The sequence below is a fragment of the Quercus suber genome, unplaced genomic scaffold (assembly GCF_002906115.3).
Source record: "Quercus suber isolate HL8 unplaced genomic scaffold, Cork oak 2.0 scaffold_592, whole genome shotgun sequence".
Lineage (NCBI taxonomy): Eukaryota > Viridiplantae > Streptophyta > Magnoliopsida > Fagales > Fagaceae > Quercus > Quercus suber.
The window spans coordinates 346,889-361,063 of record NW_027070037.1 but is presented as its reverse complement, the minus strand read 5'-3'; the positions used below and the strand labels follow the sequence as shown (position 1 = coordinate 361,063).

The following is a 14,175-nucleotide window of genomic DNA, read 5'->3' as shown; positions in this document are numbered from 1 at the left end:
TAAATTGACATGGTTTATCACTATGTATAACTTTAAAAACTATATTTAAAAGAAGTGTGAGCTTTTAAAAACTTATATGACAACATTAGAAGAAGTAAACAAAAAGTCAAAAATTTCATTTTATTTATATTACTAGTTGGTATCTCGTTCAATGCACAGAAAAGTTTAATATTATATTGTTGGAAAATTTAGACCCTTTGCGTTAAATTTTAAGTCAAATTACCAACTTATTTAATTAGCTCAATCATGAAATGTATTCCAAATTTGTTGGTGATTGGCACAACCATATCACAATATTAAAGTACAACCAAAAGTTAATTTTGACACAAACGATATGGTTACGAAGGAAAAACCTAGATGGGAAAAATCCAATGAGTGATTTGTAGATCACTATCAAATTGAAGCACTGACTAAGATAAAATGGAAGTTTACATTATAAAATATCTCAATCCTTGTATACCTATAATTGAACTTACTCTTGTGACTGCTAAGAGCAGCTCCAACCTAGTAAGACTCTTTTATCTTGTGAATCACTTCAATGGTGCACAAATGTCCAATTTGTGTCTAGCACACCACAACAATAACTTGATTACAGTAGTCTTGTGCAAGAACTTGACTTTCTATACTATTTGATCTTCAATTCGATCCCAGAGACAAAGCTTGGTACAAACCCTTGGCGCACAACCATTGCAACAAAATCTCTTCTTTGCATAATGTTCTCCTTATGTTTAAAATGACCTGATAAATCTCGAAATATGCTCTAGAATCCTAAGAAAAATTCAGTTTACCCAAGGCTTGATTGATCGACTGGAGTTGAGCTTTAATGAGACTTGATCAATCGAGTTGTAGTCAAGCTTGCAATCAATGTAACATACTTGATAGCTTACGAGCGATTTCTTTTGTCTTCGATGTAGATCTTCAAATACTATCATGATTCATGACACTAAAAGCTTAAACGCAAGACACATTTTGGATACAGGTTTCCAGCACTTACAAACTTTGACCCTAACATTTTGGATACATTTGGAATTAAATATTACAGCATTAGGAATTTATCATGATTGTGTTTGTATATGGAACAATACATTCTATCATTTAAAGAAAGTAAGAGGCACCAAGATTCAAATACAGGGTTTAAATCTAGAATAAAATTTAAATTCAATTGAAATAATGCCAAGTAAATTTGTGAGGCTCAAAAGTGTATGTTTCATAATATTATGAGTTTTTTTTTAAGAAGAAAATTATGAGATTAACTAAAAGCCAAACTACTTTGATTTAAAAAAAAAATATTATTATATAATAAACTAGTCATTAACATGCACTGAAGTTCAACAAAATATGATTTTATTTCTTTTGGGTAAAATATTATTTTGGTACCTAAACTTTACTAAAAACATTATGTGACAAGATTCTAATGGATGATGTAGGGTTATGATTTGTGGCCCAAGCCCAAAAAAATAAACTTGTAGAGTATGGGTGAAAGAACTAGGTTAAATATGGGATACACAACAACAAATCACAGCTTTCAAGCACAAACTAACATGGAACTACACGTAAAGAGTGAATATCTGAAGAGCTATAGTATTGATTGTATGATAAACAAAGATCTTAGGGTTACAGTCAAGTTCTCTCCACCTCTCTTTTCTTTTTTCCCTTTCTTCCTCCCCCTTCCTTTTGTTAGGAGCTTCATTCCTTTATATAGCCCCCCTTCTCTTCATCTCCATCGTCCACTTGTTCTTCATCCATGAGCTTACTTCAGTACATGTCACGTCAAGCATCTTCTTTCAGTTCTGTGTGAGTGGCGGTAGGTTAGGATGCACTGTTCAGGGGTCTTCTCCACATAAATGCGGCCAGAAAAGTTGCTGCAGAGTATTAAATACGGTGGTAGCAGCTTTCCCTTTAGATATTTCTCCATCCTTATCGTTTCTTAGCATACTCAGAGCCTATCTTGATCAGGTGAAGTCCTCGGAAGGTCATTTTGGCCCTTTACACCCTCAATTGATTTATAATATTTGCTTCAAAGGATTACAACCTCTTCGGATAGGAGATATACTCTTCGGATTGTAACAATTCTTCCTTCTAAGGGTCCCACTTCCAGATAGGTCATGCCCTTACCATTTCCTTCTTCTCGGTCGCAAAATAGCTCTTACATGGGCTCTCAGCCCATTATGTTGGACTGGACCCTTTTCCCCCCCACAGATGATATAAAACATATTAGGTTTTATAGTTAGTAATAGCCATTTATTGAGATTGGGTTTATGTATGGAACTATATACTCTTTTTTTTTATAGAGAATTTCAACGTGAAAAAAATGTCAACATAAGAAAAAAGTTAATAAAATGTCAAAAAGTTCATTTTATATTATATAAAAATAAATATAGATATGCATTACTAATAGATTCATTTTCTTAACAAGAGATAACAATTTGTGGGGACTCTAACTGAATAGTTAATATAATATATAAAAGTACTATGCTTAAATAAAAAGTTTAATCCAATGAGTTTTGGGCCTAACCATGTTATATTAATCACTTTATCTTATTACTATTATACAATGTGAGACTTTCACATTTTTTTAATAAAAAAATGTTTAAACAAATGGTAGAGGAAAAATTATTCTTATAAAGACCAAATAATGTCATTGAGTTATAATTGCCTTCAATTGCTTTGCGGCCAGTTTTTGAAGACAACTCTAATTATTATGGGCTCTTTCGTGTTCAATAGCAAAAGCAGGTTGCATTTACTTGTAAAACTTAGTTAACTTCTGAAAATTATATTGACTTGATGAGGGAACGACAACACTAAGGACAAGTTTAGAAACATACAATAAAATATGGGGTAATATGTGAATTTGGATGAAGATAATTTACGGTCCAGAAGGGCACTTTAAAGTCTCCTTCAATATAATGAGGGTAGGTATAAGAGTAGCTGCAATCAGTGGACAGCACACTGCAGCCAAGCTAGATTTTTTTTCTTCTCCTGAACTACTAATCTCAGCAGTTGATAAACCTTTTGATCAAAGTTTCACCAAAAGAGAGAATTTGTTTATCATAGAAACACAAAACAGATAATAACACAAGGTGTTTTTTGAAGGAAGAAGGATTACACAATACAAACATAAAGCTAGGTAATTTACTATAATGTTGTGATATATAAAGCATATATGCATGTGAAAGTAACAATATCCATGCAAACATTGATCAATGATACTTCACAATTGACACATTTTTATGCCTATGTGGTATACCAAAAAAAAAAAAAAAAAACCAAAAAACAAAAAATTCTTAAAAATATGTATATATTGCAATAATGATAAGAGCGTGAGTAGTTAGGACAGCGCTGCACGGAAGAGTTAATTAACTGCAGAGGGTTAGTTACACCTATCAAAGAATAAGACCACTGTTCACAAAATTTTGTCAGAATCACCAATGTGGACTGTAATATATTGGGTTTGTGTAGGTGACCGCCCAAAGTGTTAAGAGCTAGAGTGGGTCATGTTATAGAAGGTTTTCATAGATTAAAAAAATACAGTGAATTCGGTTATTTAATTTGCTCTTTTGGTAAAATAATTGAAGCAATCTGGCTCTGAATTTATAAAGGAAAACAATCACCAACCACTTGCCTGTACCCCACCACATGTACATCACTCACCCAAGTCCTTTATATGAATCCGTTCTGTCTATTGCTTCCACTTGAGCATTCTTCTCTCTCTTTCTCTGTAACTCTCTGATATATTTTTCTCCATGGAGTTAGGAAGTATATTACAGTTCCTTGAGAACAAGTCCATTTTAATCACTGGTGCCACTGGCTTTCTAGCAAAGAGTACACCCCTAACTCTCTCTCTCTCTCTGAGTGTGTTAGTGTAACGATGATTTTAGTGATAAATTTGCTTGTATGGATGCAGTTCTTGTGGAGAAGATACTGAGGGTTCAACCAAACTTGAAGAAGCTCTATCTTCTTCTAAGAGCTAAGGATGCTAAGTCAGCCACACATCGGTTAAATAATGAGGTATATACATGGTTATATATGGTATATATCTTTCACTAAGTACAAGAGAGTAGTACATATTTCGAACATTCCTTGCCATTTCTTGTATTTTCTGCTTCAAGAGTGTCAGGAATGGACATATATATTATAAGCAACTTAATTATCTTTTTTAAGCAACATTTGCATACTAAAATTTAATGATCTTACAAGGCAAGAGATAAAAGTTGGTAAGAGTAAGATATGTTAAGGTTGCTTGGTTAAACTTAAACAACTATCGCTCCATTCCCTTTCACTATTTGGCAGTTTTAAATTAATGGCTATACTAATACTGACTAGTGATCACAATATTGTTGCAACTTTTTTCTTAAAAAAATAGATCATAGGGAAGGACTTGTTCAGAGTGCTAAAGGAAAAGTTGGGTACAAATCTAAATTCCTTTGTCTCTGAAAAAATAACTGTGGTGCCTGGTGACATCTCTCTTGAAGACTTGGGCTTGAAGGATTCCATTTTGAGGGAAGAGATATTGAACCAAGTTGATGTCATTGTTAATTTAGCTGCCACGACCAACTTTGATGAAAGGTAATCAGTGAGTACCAAGTTAATTACTACTCCATGGTTTAGCTACTTAACTGAAATACTAATATATACATTTTTTTTAATGTCACCCAGATATGATGTTGCATTGGGGCTCAATACATTTGGAGCTAAGTATGTATTGAACTTCGCAAAAAAATGTGTTAGTCTAAAGGTGCTTATCCATGTATCCACAGGTTAGTAAAGTTCCTTTCCACTTTTACTATTACTACTATTATTTTTTATTAGGGGACAAATCTAAGACATATAATTTCTTAATCAAGTCTCGCGTCTTAGATTTTCTTTTGGAATATCATAGTGATAAGGTCAAATTCTTCAATTTTTACTTTTGTTAAAGTCAAATTAGCATTAACATTCCCTAAAAATCAATTTTTAGTTATACTAGTAGAACCTGCTTATTTACTAGTAGTGTCTCTTCAGCCTATGTATCAGGAGAAAGAGGAGGACTAATTCTAGAGAGCCCATGTAGTATGAGTGAAACACTTAATGGGACCTTTGGATTAGACATCGAAACAGAGAAAAGACTGGCTGAGGAAAAAGTGAATGACTTACGAGCTGAGGGAGCTACAGAACAAGAAATTACGTTGGCCATGAAGGATTTTGGTCTTGAAAGGTTTGTCATCTGACTATAATATTCCCTAAAATCTTAAATGTTTATTCAACCAATTTTGTGCTATCTATGCCTGCATTGAATTTAATTTATTTTAAGTATTATCCTTGTGATTCAACCATGTCTCATATAGCTAGGGGTACATGCGAAACTAAAGTAATTAAGTTTGAAAATATTATTTTCTTTTAATACTAAACTGGGATTACGCAAACATTTTAAAAAAAAAAATTGGGATAATGTGCAATAGCTATCAAGAGTTGAGATTGAGAGTTAAAAAACAACTTTCAGTGTCGGTCCTTCAATAAAAAAGAATGAAAAAAAAAGGGTTAAAGTTGAAAATAAAAGATGGTAAAAATGTTTGTGTGTGGGGGGGGGGGGGGGGGGGGGGGGGTGTGAATTGCACTGGCAGTAGTATCCTTGTACCGGGTGGAAATTGCACCCGATTCAAATCCCTCCGTTAGGTATGAGTGATTGGCAATAAAAATGATGTTATTAGTGGCTCCATGCAAAAGTAAACTACCTACAAATTATAATTTGTCATTCTGCTAAGTTGTGAAAAAAAAAAAAATTGTGTTTGTTTGTTGGTCAACAACCAATCATAGGATGCCGTGTCTATGCAGGGACTTTTAATGCAATATTTATTGAGGTTTTGCTAGATCAGTACATGCATTTATATCTTCAGGGCGTTGAAACTTTTTTCCTTCATTAAGAGAAAAAGGTTTTAGATCCAGTTCATGGTGGATTTAGAATTTGTGGAATAGGGATTGTTTTTATAAATTAAAAAAAGTACTGAAAGGTTATGGAATCGTTAAAAAGAACCAGGCACAGTATAGAATAATTGACCAACTCAAGATTAAAGTTGCTTTTTTTATTTTTTTATTTTATATATTTTTATTTTTTAAATAATGTTAAAGTTGCTTTTTATAGTTTGTTGAGTGTGGTTGTTGATATATGACAGGCCACTATAGTGGTTTATATATTTATATATATATTAAGAAGGACCTCAACACAATTCTCTTGTGCAGGATATAGATTAAAATATAGTCCAGAAATCTTGATTTCGTAATTTTTTCAAATTGATGTAAGTGGTGTTGCTCCAATGATGCGGGCTTGAATTTAGTCTATTTTTATGTAGCTTAAAAAAGAAGTGGGTGTTGGGGAAAATGAATGGATGTGAACAGGGTCTCTAAAAACAAGGGAATTAACTAATGTTTTCCATATTTCAAAACGGATAAATGTAGTATTTCTTTTTAAAATTGTCTCAAAAAATAAAAAAATTTTTAGAAAGTGGAGATTCATAGCTTTTCAATCTTATATTATTTTTCAAAAATAATATAACAAAATATATATATAGAGGGATACCGGAAGAAGGTAGTGTTTTGTGTGCTTAGCGTTTGCATGTTTGCTTAGATGATTTCTTTATTTTGCTTTTAGGGTTTTATTAACGTACTAGTATTTGCGTGTTTGTTTAGATGATTTTTTATTTTGTTTTTAGGGTTTTATTAACGTGTGTTTTTTTTTTTGATGAGCATTAACGTGTTTTTAGAATATGTAGTAGTAAATTATTTTAAGAATTTTTTTTATTATAAAAAGTGATTAATTTTCCAGACAGCTTTTTAAATTTTGATAAAATCCATTAACCGGCCGGACCCTTATTTTTAGTACTTTCAGTTTGTTGTGTACTGAAGTTGTTGGAGCAAATAAATCCCAATAGAACTACATTTCCCTATACAAGGGGTACAGGTTCATATTAAGAGTTAAGACTCCTGATTTATTGGTCACTAATCTAGACAAAATTTTCTGGTTTCAACGTACTTGTGTCCTTAAATGAAACGAAGGGAAACCAACTAATACCGAAGCAATTAAGAACTTATTGGGGCCATCTTTCAACATTTAAACCCTGAACTGACTCCCCCACCAAACATAAACTACCCCACAAGCATCAATTATATATGTAAAAAAAATGATTATATTTTCCTCATTCCAAGTCTCTGTAGCAGAGTCGTACCAAGGCAAAAAGGCAACCGTAGGTAGGTTAGGCCTTGGCTTTCAATATTTCGCGACAAATAATTAATTAAAACTTTAGGATGTTAGCTGAAATTAATTTGATGGTCATCATAAATTTCTTGGTCCTTACAAAATAAGGAGAAAAATATTTTAAGATCAGACCAAAACATTTCGAGTTTCCTTATCTAATGCATTGCCGCTATGTTTACAAACAATCGAAGTCGTTTAATATTACATCTCAAAAAAAAAAAATTGTTTTATATTTTCCCATAAAAAAAAATTATTTATATTTTTTTGTTTAATATTTTGACATGTATCTTAGAAATGCATATATATCCAACCCATCCTGCAAGTGCCAGGCGGCCGAATAAAGAATTTTAATAGATCGAATAAATGGTGCAAAATATGTCAGTAAGTCTAAGAAGTAAGAACAATTATTGCTTCTTCTTTTTTTATAATTTTTTTTTTTTTAAAATAGATTGTTAATCATTAATCTAAGAGCACTTGTTAACCTGAGTCATAATAAATTTCAAAAAGTGTATGATGTCAATTTTTTTTTAAAAATAATTTATTAACAATTGCCTTAAATTCATCAATTAACATAACTCTCTTTTTATAATCATTAAAATGATAGCTTGTAATTAGTATATAATAATTAAAGTAATATTAAATGATCTGTAATGCTATAATAATCATAATCTATTATCTCAAATATTATAAATTTTTTTATAAAATTAGTTACGTCGATAATATCGAAAAAATATCTTAGCCCGGTTGTCCTAGCCACTCTAACATGGGCCCACTTACCCTGTTCATAATATAAGACGAAAATTGGAGTCCATGTGATATTTAAATTAGATAATACTATATGTTAAGGTTTAGCCTTTGTTTGTTTTTTTGTTTCTCTTTTCAATAAAAGTCTTCTTTCCCATAAATATGTTAAGGTTTGTGAGATGAGATATCCAATATTCATTTATTCATTCATAAACATGTCATGTTCGTTGAGGATATAGTGCATTTATGATTCAAGCATTATTGCGGGTCTCGATGTGCCTCACGCAACTGCTACAATGAATTATTATGACACAACATTAAGTTCCTACTCAAATGACGTTATATTACTATTAATTATTATTGTTTGGACCAGATCTCTCAACTTTCATTGAACATATGGGTTACTTGGCACACATGCCCAAAAAAAATTGTTAGGAATAGACAAATTCCAAACAGTCGATTCATACAATATTTAGAGGCAGGTCAAGTAGGGCCAATTAGCCATATTAAATGGGTTATAATTTAAAACAGAAAACCTTTACACTAATTCTGAATATTTTATAATAGAAAATATAAACTTTGAACCAGTTTGTATTTTTCAATTTTATCGTCTCAAACCCTTATGCCAAAAAATATATATATATATATATAAATAATTAAACCCATGCCCTTATCATTGATATTTTAACAATGGTAATTTTTGTGATTTAAAAATATTTAATTGTCATGAATGCTGGACATTGAATCCAAATCTTCTGTCCCACTTTTTTTGTTTATTTTATACTCTACCAATAAATATTTGCCACGTGTTCACCTAATTAATTAAATACTATCATTATTGACTTATTAATACTACAGTTATTAATTAATAGTAGTATTTAATTAATTAGGTGAACACGTGACAAGTATTTATTGGTGAAGTATAGAGTGAAGCAGGAAAAGTAGGACAGAAAATTTGAAGTCATATATATATATATATATTTGTTAATTAATATTTAATTTTTTATTGTTGTTAAAATGTTGCATGCTTAACACTTAACAGAAAATTTGAAGTCATATATATATATATATATTTGTTAATTAATATTTAATTTTTTATTGTTGTTAAAATGTTGCATGCTTAACACTTTACATATTATTTAAATAGTTAAATAACTGAAAAAAAAAAAAATCATTAGGTTGACCCGAATACAAGCATGGTCAAGTGGGGGTTTAAGAAAAATATAAATCCATTTAAATCCAGATAGAAAATAGTTCCAGTTGTAGTTACATAGATTAATAGTATATTGTAATTAACTATAAAAACTAAAAAAAAAAAACTTACACCTTGCTAGGTCTGTTTTTTTGTTTTGTTTTTGTTTTTAGTTTTTATTTATTTATTTAATACCGATTGCTATGTGTTGGTCCTAGGTAGAAGCATTGAATATGATTTTATGAGGTCCATGTGACACCTTCACGCTTTGGTATTAGGCTGTCACACTTTTGCCCTCTTGTCATGTTACTTTAATACGAAGCAACATTTTCAGGTCATTTTCAATGAGCGTGTAAATATAGTTGAGACTTGGCACAGTAGCAACAACTACTTAATTAATTAATTTTCAGCGACTAAAACTCAATAAGCATTTTCAAGAATTATTCATTTGCGGCACAATAATTAAAGTGGGGTACGACACTGTTTTAAACACAATAAATTTTGTTTTGCTTGTCGTGTTGGATTTGACAGAGTGGTTTTGGTGCTCTTTTATTGGAACATTTATGATTCTATCTAATCGCTTGGCACCATGATCAGTCTTTATCTCGTACGTGCTCATAATAATTATAGGAATAGCACTCCCTTTGAATGTTGCTGCAATAGGTGGCCAAACTTCAGATTCATCCAAAAAAAAAAAAAAAAATCCAAACTTCAGTAATACAAAAGTTACTGTTAGGTAAAAAAAAATTACGGTGTGACAATACGATGAATGTCAACAAATCAGTTTGGATTGGGTTTGTGCTTAATCAAGACTTAAACTTATCATGTTGGGTGGGGAAGAGCAGAATCTGCAGGGTTTGTTCTATAACATTGTTATTCAAATTTTAACCAAATGCTTGTGAGGCTAATATATATATATATATAATTATTTATATTATTTTTTAGGCAAAGTAAAGCAAAAGTACTACTACACTTTGCTGTTGTCCATAAATTGAGATTATTATTATATTTCTGAAGTACACAATAATTTTTTTATATATTAATGTTTTTGTGATTTCGAATTGACTTAATCTCCACTTGAAACCCAAATTATTCTTTCCTAGAGTTAAATTAGTGAATTAAAAAAAATTATTTCTAACAAATAATGCATTCAACTATGGGCAATTAATGAGTTCTAATCGTCTTACCTACCTTTTGTCCAAATATTTTATCAGAGCAAGGATGTACGGATGGCCGAATACTTATGTATTCACAAAAGCAATGGGAGAGATGCTTATAGGGCATCTAAAAGAAAATGAATCTGTGGTTATCTTACGTCCTACCATTGTTACCAGTACTTTCAAAGAACCTTTCCCCGGTTGGGTTGAAGGGGTAAGGTGAGAACACAAAATCTTTCTTAATTACATTTGTGCAATGACAATTAACCCTTGTTCTGAATTATAATTTATTATCATTTTATTTTCCTATAGCATTAATTTCTTGTTTGGTTATGGAGAAAATGAGAGAAAGTATGTGATTAAAAAAAGGAGAAAAGTTTGAATTATATTGCAATTTTAATTTGTAATTACATTTTGATGTTACAGGACTATTGACAGTCTAGCAGTTGGTTATGGTAAGGGAAAACTTACTGTCTTTCTTGGTGATCTTCAGGCAGCCCTTGATTTGGTGAGTTGATTAAGTCAATCATAACTCATTAATTATTATTTATTTACATATAATTATAACTTCTTAAGCGTTAAAGATAAAGTGGAGACATGCTTTGAATTGGGAACTCAAAATCATACCATAGTAAATTATTAATTTTAATTGTTCAAAAAGCTCAAATGGCTAAGAAGCTATGAATTTAATCATTGACCATAATAATTTTAAATATGAGGTTGAATGGGTATAGAGTTTGACCTCAACATCAGCTTTGATACCATATCTCATTTAATAATTAAGTTAAAAATCTCACATGTTTAGCATAGGGAAGTCAATATTGCACCGGCATTGCCCGTACATAAGAAATATACCGTATTGGGCATTAAATCGGTATTAGTACTCCTCTAAAATGTATAGAGTTTGAACTCAAGATCAGCTTTGATACCATATTTCATTTAATAATTACGTTAAAAATCTCACATGTTTAGCATAGGGAAGTCAACATTGTATTGGTATCGCCCGTACATAAGAAATATATCGTACTGGGCATTAAATCGGTTTTAGTACTCCTCTAAAATGAATAGGAAAAAATACTGGGTTATACTGGCTTGTAGTAGTTGTACTGGGCATATTTCGGGTATTTTGACCGGTTTTACTGTTTAGCCGGTACAATAAAAAAAAAAATTTAAAAATGTTAAATTTGTGATTTTTTTAATAAAAAATATGTTATTTAATCTAATATATTAGTTAATGTACTTAAGCTAATATTTAAGCTTATAAAATGTGGATTTAAAAATTTATGTTAATAAATACTATAAAAATGAATACATTCATACTTACATAAATATATACAAACACACACACACATATATATGTAATCTATAAACGGTACACCGGTATTAACTAGTACCAAAACATTTTTGTTTCTCTGGCCAAATTAAAATGACATCAATATGAAATTGACTCCCTTAGTTTAATTACTTTGGGTGAATATGTGACCAAGAGTGTTAGAATATTATAATTAGATGAAATTTTTCTAGAAGTTTAAATTGTTAGAAAAATGTGATGAATTTGATCATTTAGTTTATTATTAAATGAAATGTAAATAAAAATGCAGATACCCGCAGACTTTGTGGTGAATTCTATAATAGTGGCAATGGTAGCTCATGCAAATCATCCTTCTGATGTGATTTACCAAGTGGGTTCTTCAGCAAGCAATCCTATGACAAACGCGGGGCTTCAAGAATACGGCTATCGTTACTTCTCCCAAACACCATGGATTAATAAGGATGGGAAACCTGTCAAAGTTTCCAAGGCTTTGGTGTTAGGCGACATGGCCAGCTTCGAAAGATACATGGCCCTTCGTTATTTGCTTCTGCTGAAGGTTTGTTCTTAGTTTGGCCAATACATATATATGATATGCATGCTTCGTGAATAAAAATGAGTGATCATACACACCGATTTGAATCCATCTAGAACAAAGTTATAATACACACATTACATTTAACAATTATTAGTGTGTAGAAATAAAAAAATAACTAAATTTATAACATTTAAACTCTAGTAAATTAAATTTAATTGTTTATAGAGAAACCTTTGTAAAAAAAAAAAAAAAAAAAATTGCATGAGGAATAAATTTTATCACTTTTGAAATGTAATGCTATCATATTTTGTATTTTTATTTATTTATTTATTTTATCTTTGGTTTTGCCTTCTTATTTACTTTTTTTTTTCTTATTATATGTTCTCTTGAACCCCTAAAAGATATTGATAGAATAAAAAAGAATATATATATATATATATAAATTTTTTTTCTATTTTCCTACTGAAGTTTGACACATAAAAAGACAATAGTCAATTAATTATGCTATAAAATATATCAAGACAAAAAATTCAACAGCGAATCCAACAAAGGAAAAATATAATAATAATAAAAAACAGGAAGTTTGTAATTGTAATAGTCCAATTATTTTTCAATAAAATAGCTGGGTGTGACCAAGAGGGGTGCATGTTATCTATCATCGTTGCCATGTCAAATGTTCTTGTTTCATTTTCCTTTGTCAACCATAGCATTATGGTATTTCTCTCAGTACCATGCATCTTCTGAACTCAAATGCCCTCAGTTCCTTCTGCTAGCTATATATTATCTTTATTTCAATTGATTTTTTCTCTTCTTGTTTTACAGGGACTAGAAGTGGTGAATGTAGCGCTTTGCAGGTATTTTCAGGGCACGTATATTAATCTCAGAAACAAGATCAACTTTGTGATGCGATTGGTGGAACTATACAGGCCTTACTTGTTTTTCGAGGGCATGTATGTGTATGCTTTTACTTTGGTTCTTGTATTTGCTAAGTTAAACATTTTTTTCCTTCAATATATATATATATATATATATAAATATATGTATGTATGTATTAATATTAGCCTACTTTTGCATATAGCTTTGATGACATGAACACAGAGAGGCTGCGAATGGCATTAAGAGAAAGTGGTGCAGAGGCAGATTTGTTTTGCTTCGATCCCAAATGCATCAAATGGGACGAGTACTTTCTGAATGTCCATTTACCTGGTATCGTAAAATATGTTATTAAGTGACATACACAAGTGGATTATAGTATTGTGTTTTCAGAGTTTGTACTACATTTTAAAACATTTGTGTTCCTCTAGAGTAACTTACATAGAAATATCTGTTCAACGCAGTATATTATTGCTGCAAATTTATTTGAGAACTTTGGCAAGTGTATTAATTATGATATGTTCTAGTGTTGTACTAAGGAATGTGATGGATTTCTGTTATCAATATGATAATGAATTATATATATATATATAAAACAACAAGAACTTCATTGTTTTTGCTTTCATTATGGAAAAAAAGAAAAAAAAGAAAAAAGAATTATGATATTCATTCTTTTTGCTGTCATTATGAAAATCTGGGATCTGCAGCTTGTTTGGAATCTTTGGATATATCAAGTTTGTTTGGGATGTGATGAAAAGTTCAGCTTATTTGAATTTTTAGCATCTTTTTTTATATCATTTATAGGTCTTATTACAATTTTTTGTACTATTTATAAGTCTCATTGTACTATTCAGTTAGCATTTAATTTTTTTTTTCAACATTTTCAATAAAAAAGTTTCCAGTTTCAACTAAATAAACTGTTCCGAATGACCCATCATCTTGAAAAACTGTATTCTAAGACTTGTTTACAAGAAAGTAAACAAGCCTTGCTTCGGATCTTTTTTTTTTCTCCACATAATACCCACCCCCTGCCTTCTCTTTTTTTCTCTCCTCTTTTACTTTCTATTGTGGTCTTTTCTGGCACGTTCGAGATGGTTAGCCTTGTTAGGCTCGAGATTTTATTTGAGAGTCTAA

The 14,175-nt window shown here is 30.7% G+C and overlaps 1 protein-coding gene across 1 annotated transcript; it reads left to right on the top strand.

Annotated features, from left to right (window-relative positions):
• The first annotated feature begins 3,495 nt into the window (after nucleotides 1-3,495).
• LOC112006012 (fatty acyl-CoA reductase 3) lies at nucleotides 3,496-13,666 on the top strand. The gene is made up of 10 exons (XM_065764916.1): nucleotides 3,496-3,822; nucleotides 3,905-4,008; nucleotides 4,364-4,566; nucleotides 4,657-4,757; nucleotides 5,002-5,194; nucleotides 10,379-10,540; nucleotides 10,748-10,829; nucleotides 11,923-12,189; nucleotides 12,991-13,118; nucleotides 13,247-13,666. Exons 1-10 carry the CDS (start codon nucleotides 3,744-3,746, stop codon nucleotides 13,398-13,400), a joined length of 1,473 nt encoding a protein of 490 aa, XP_065620988.1. The 5' UTR covers nucleotides 3,496-3,743; the 3' UTR covers nucleotides 13,401-13,666.
• Nucleotides 13,667-14,175: the final 509 nt, after the last annotated feature.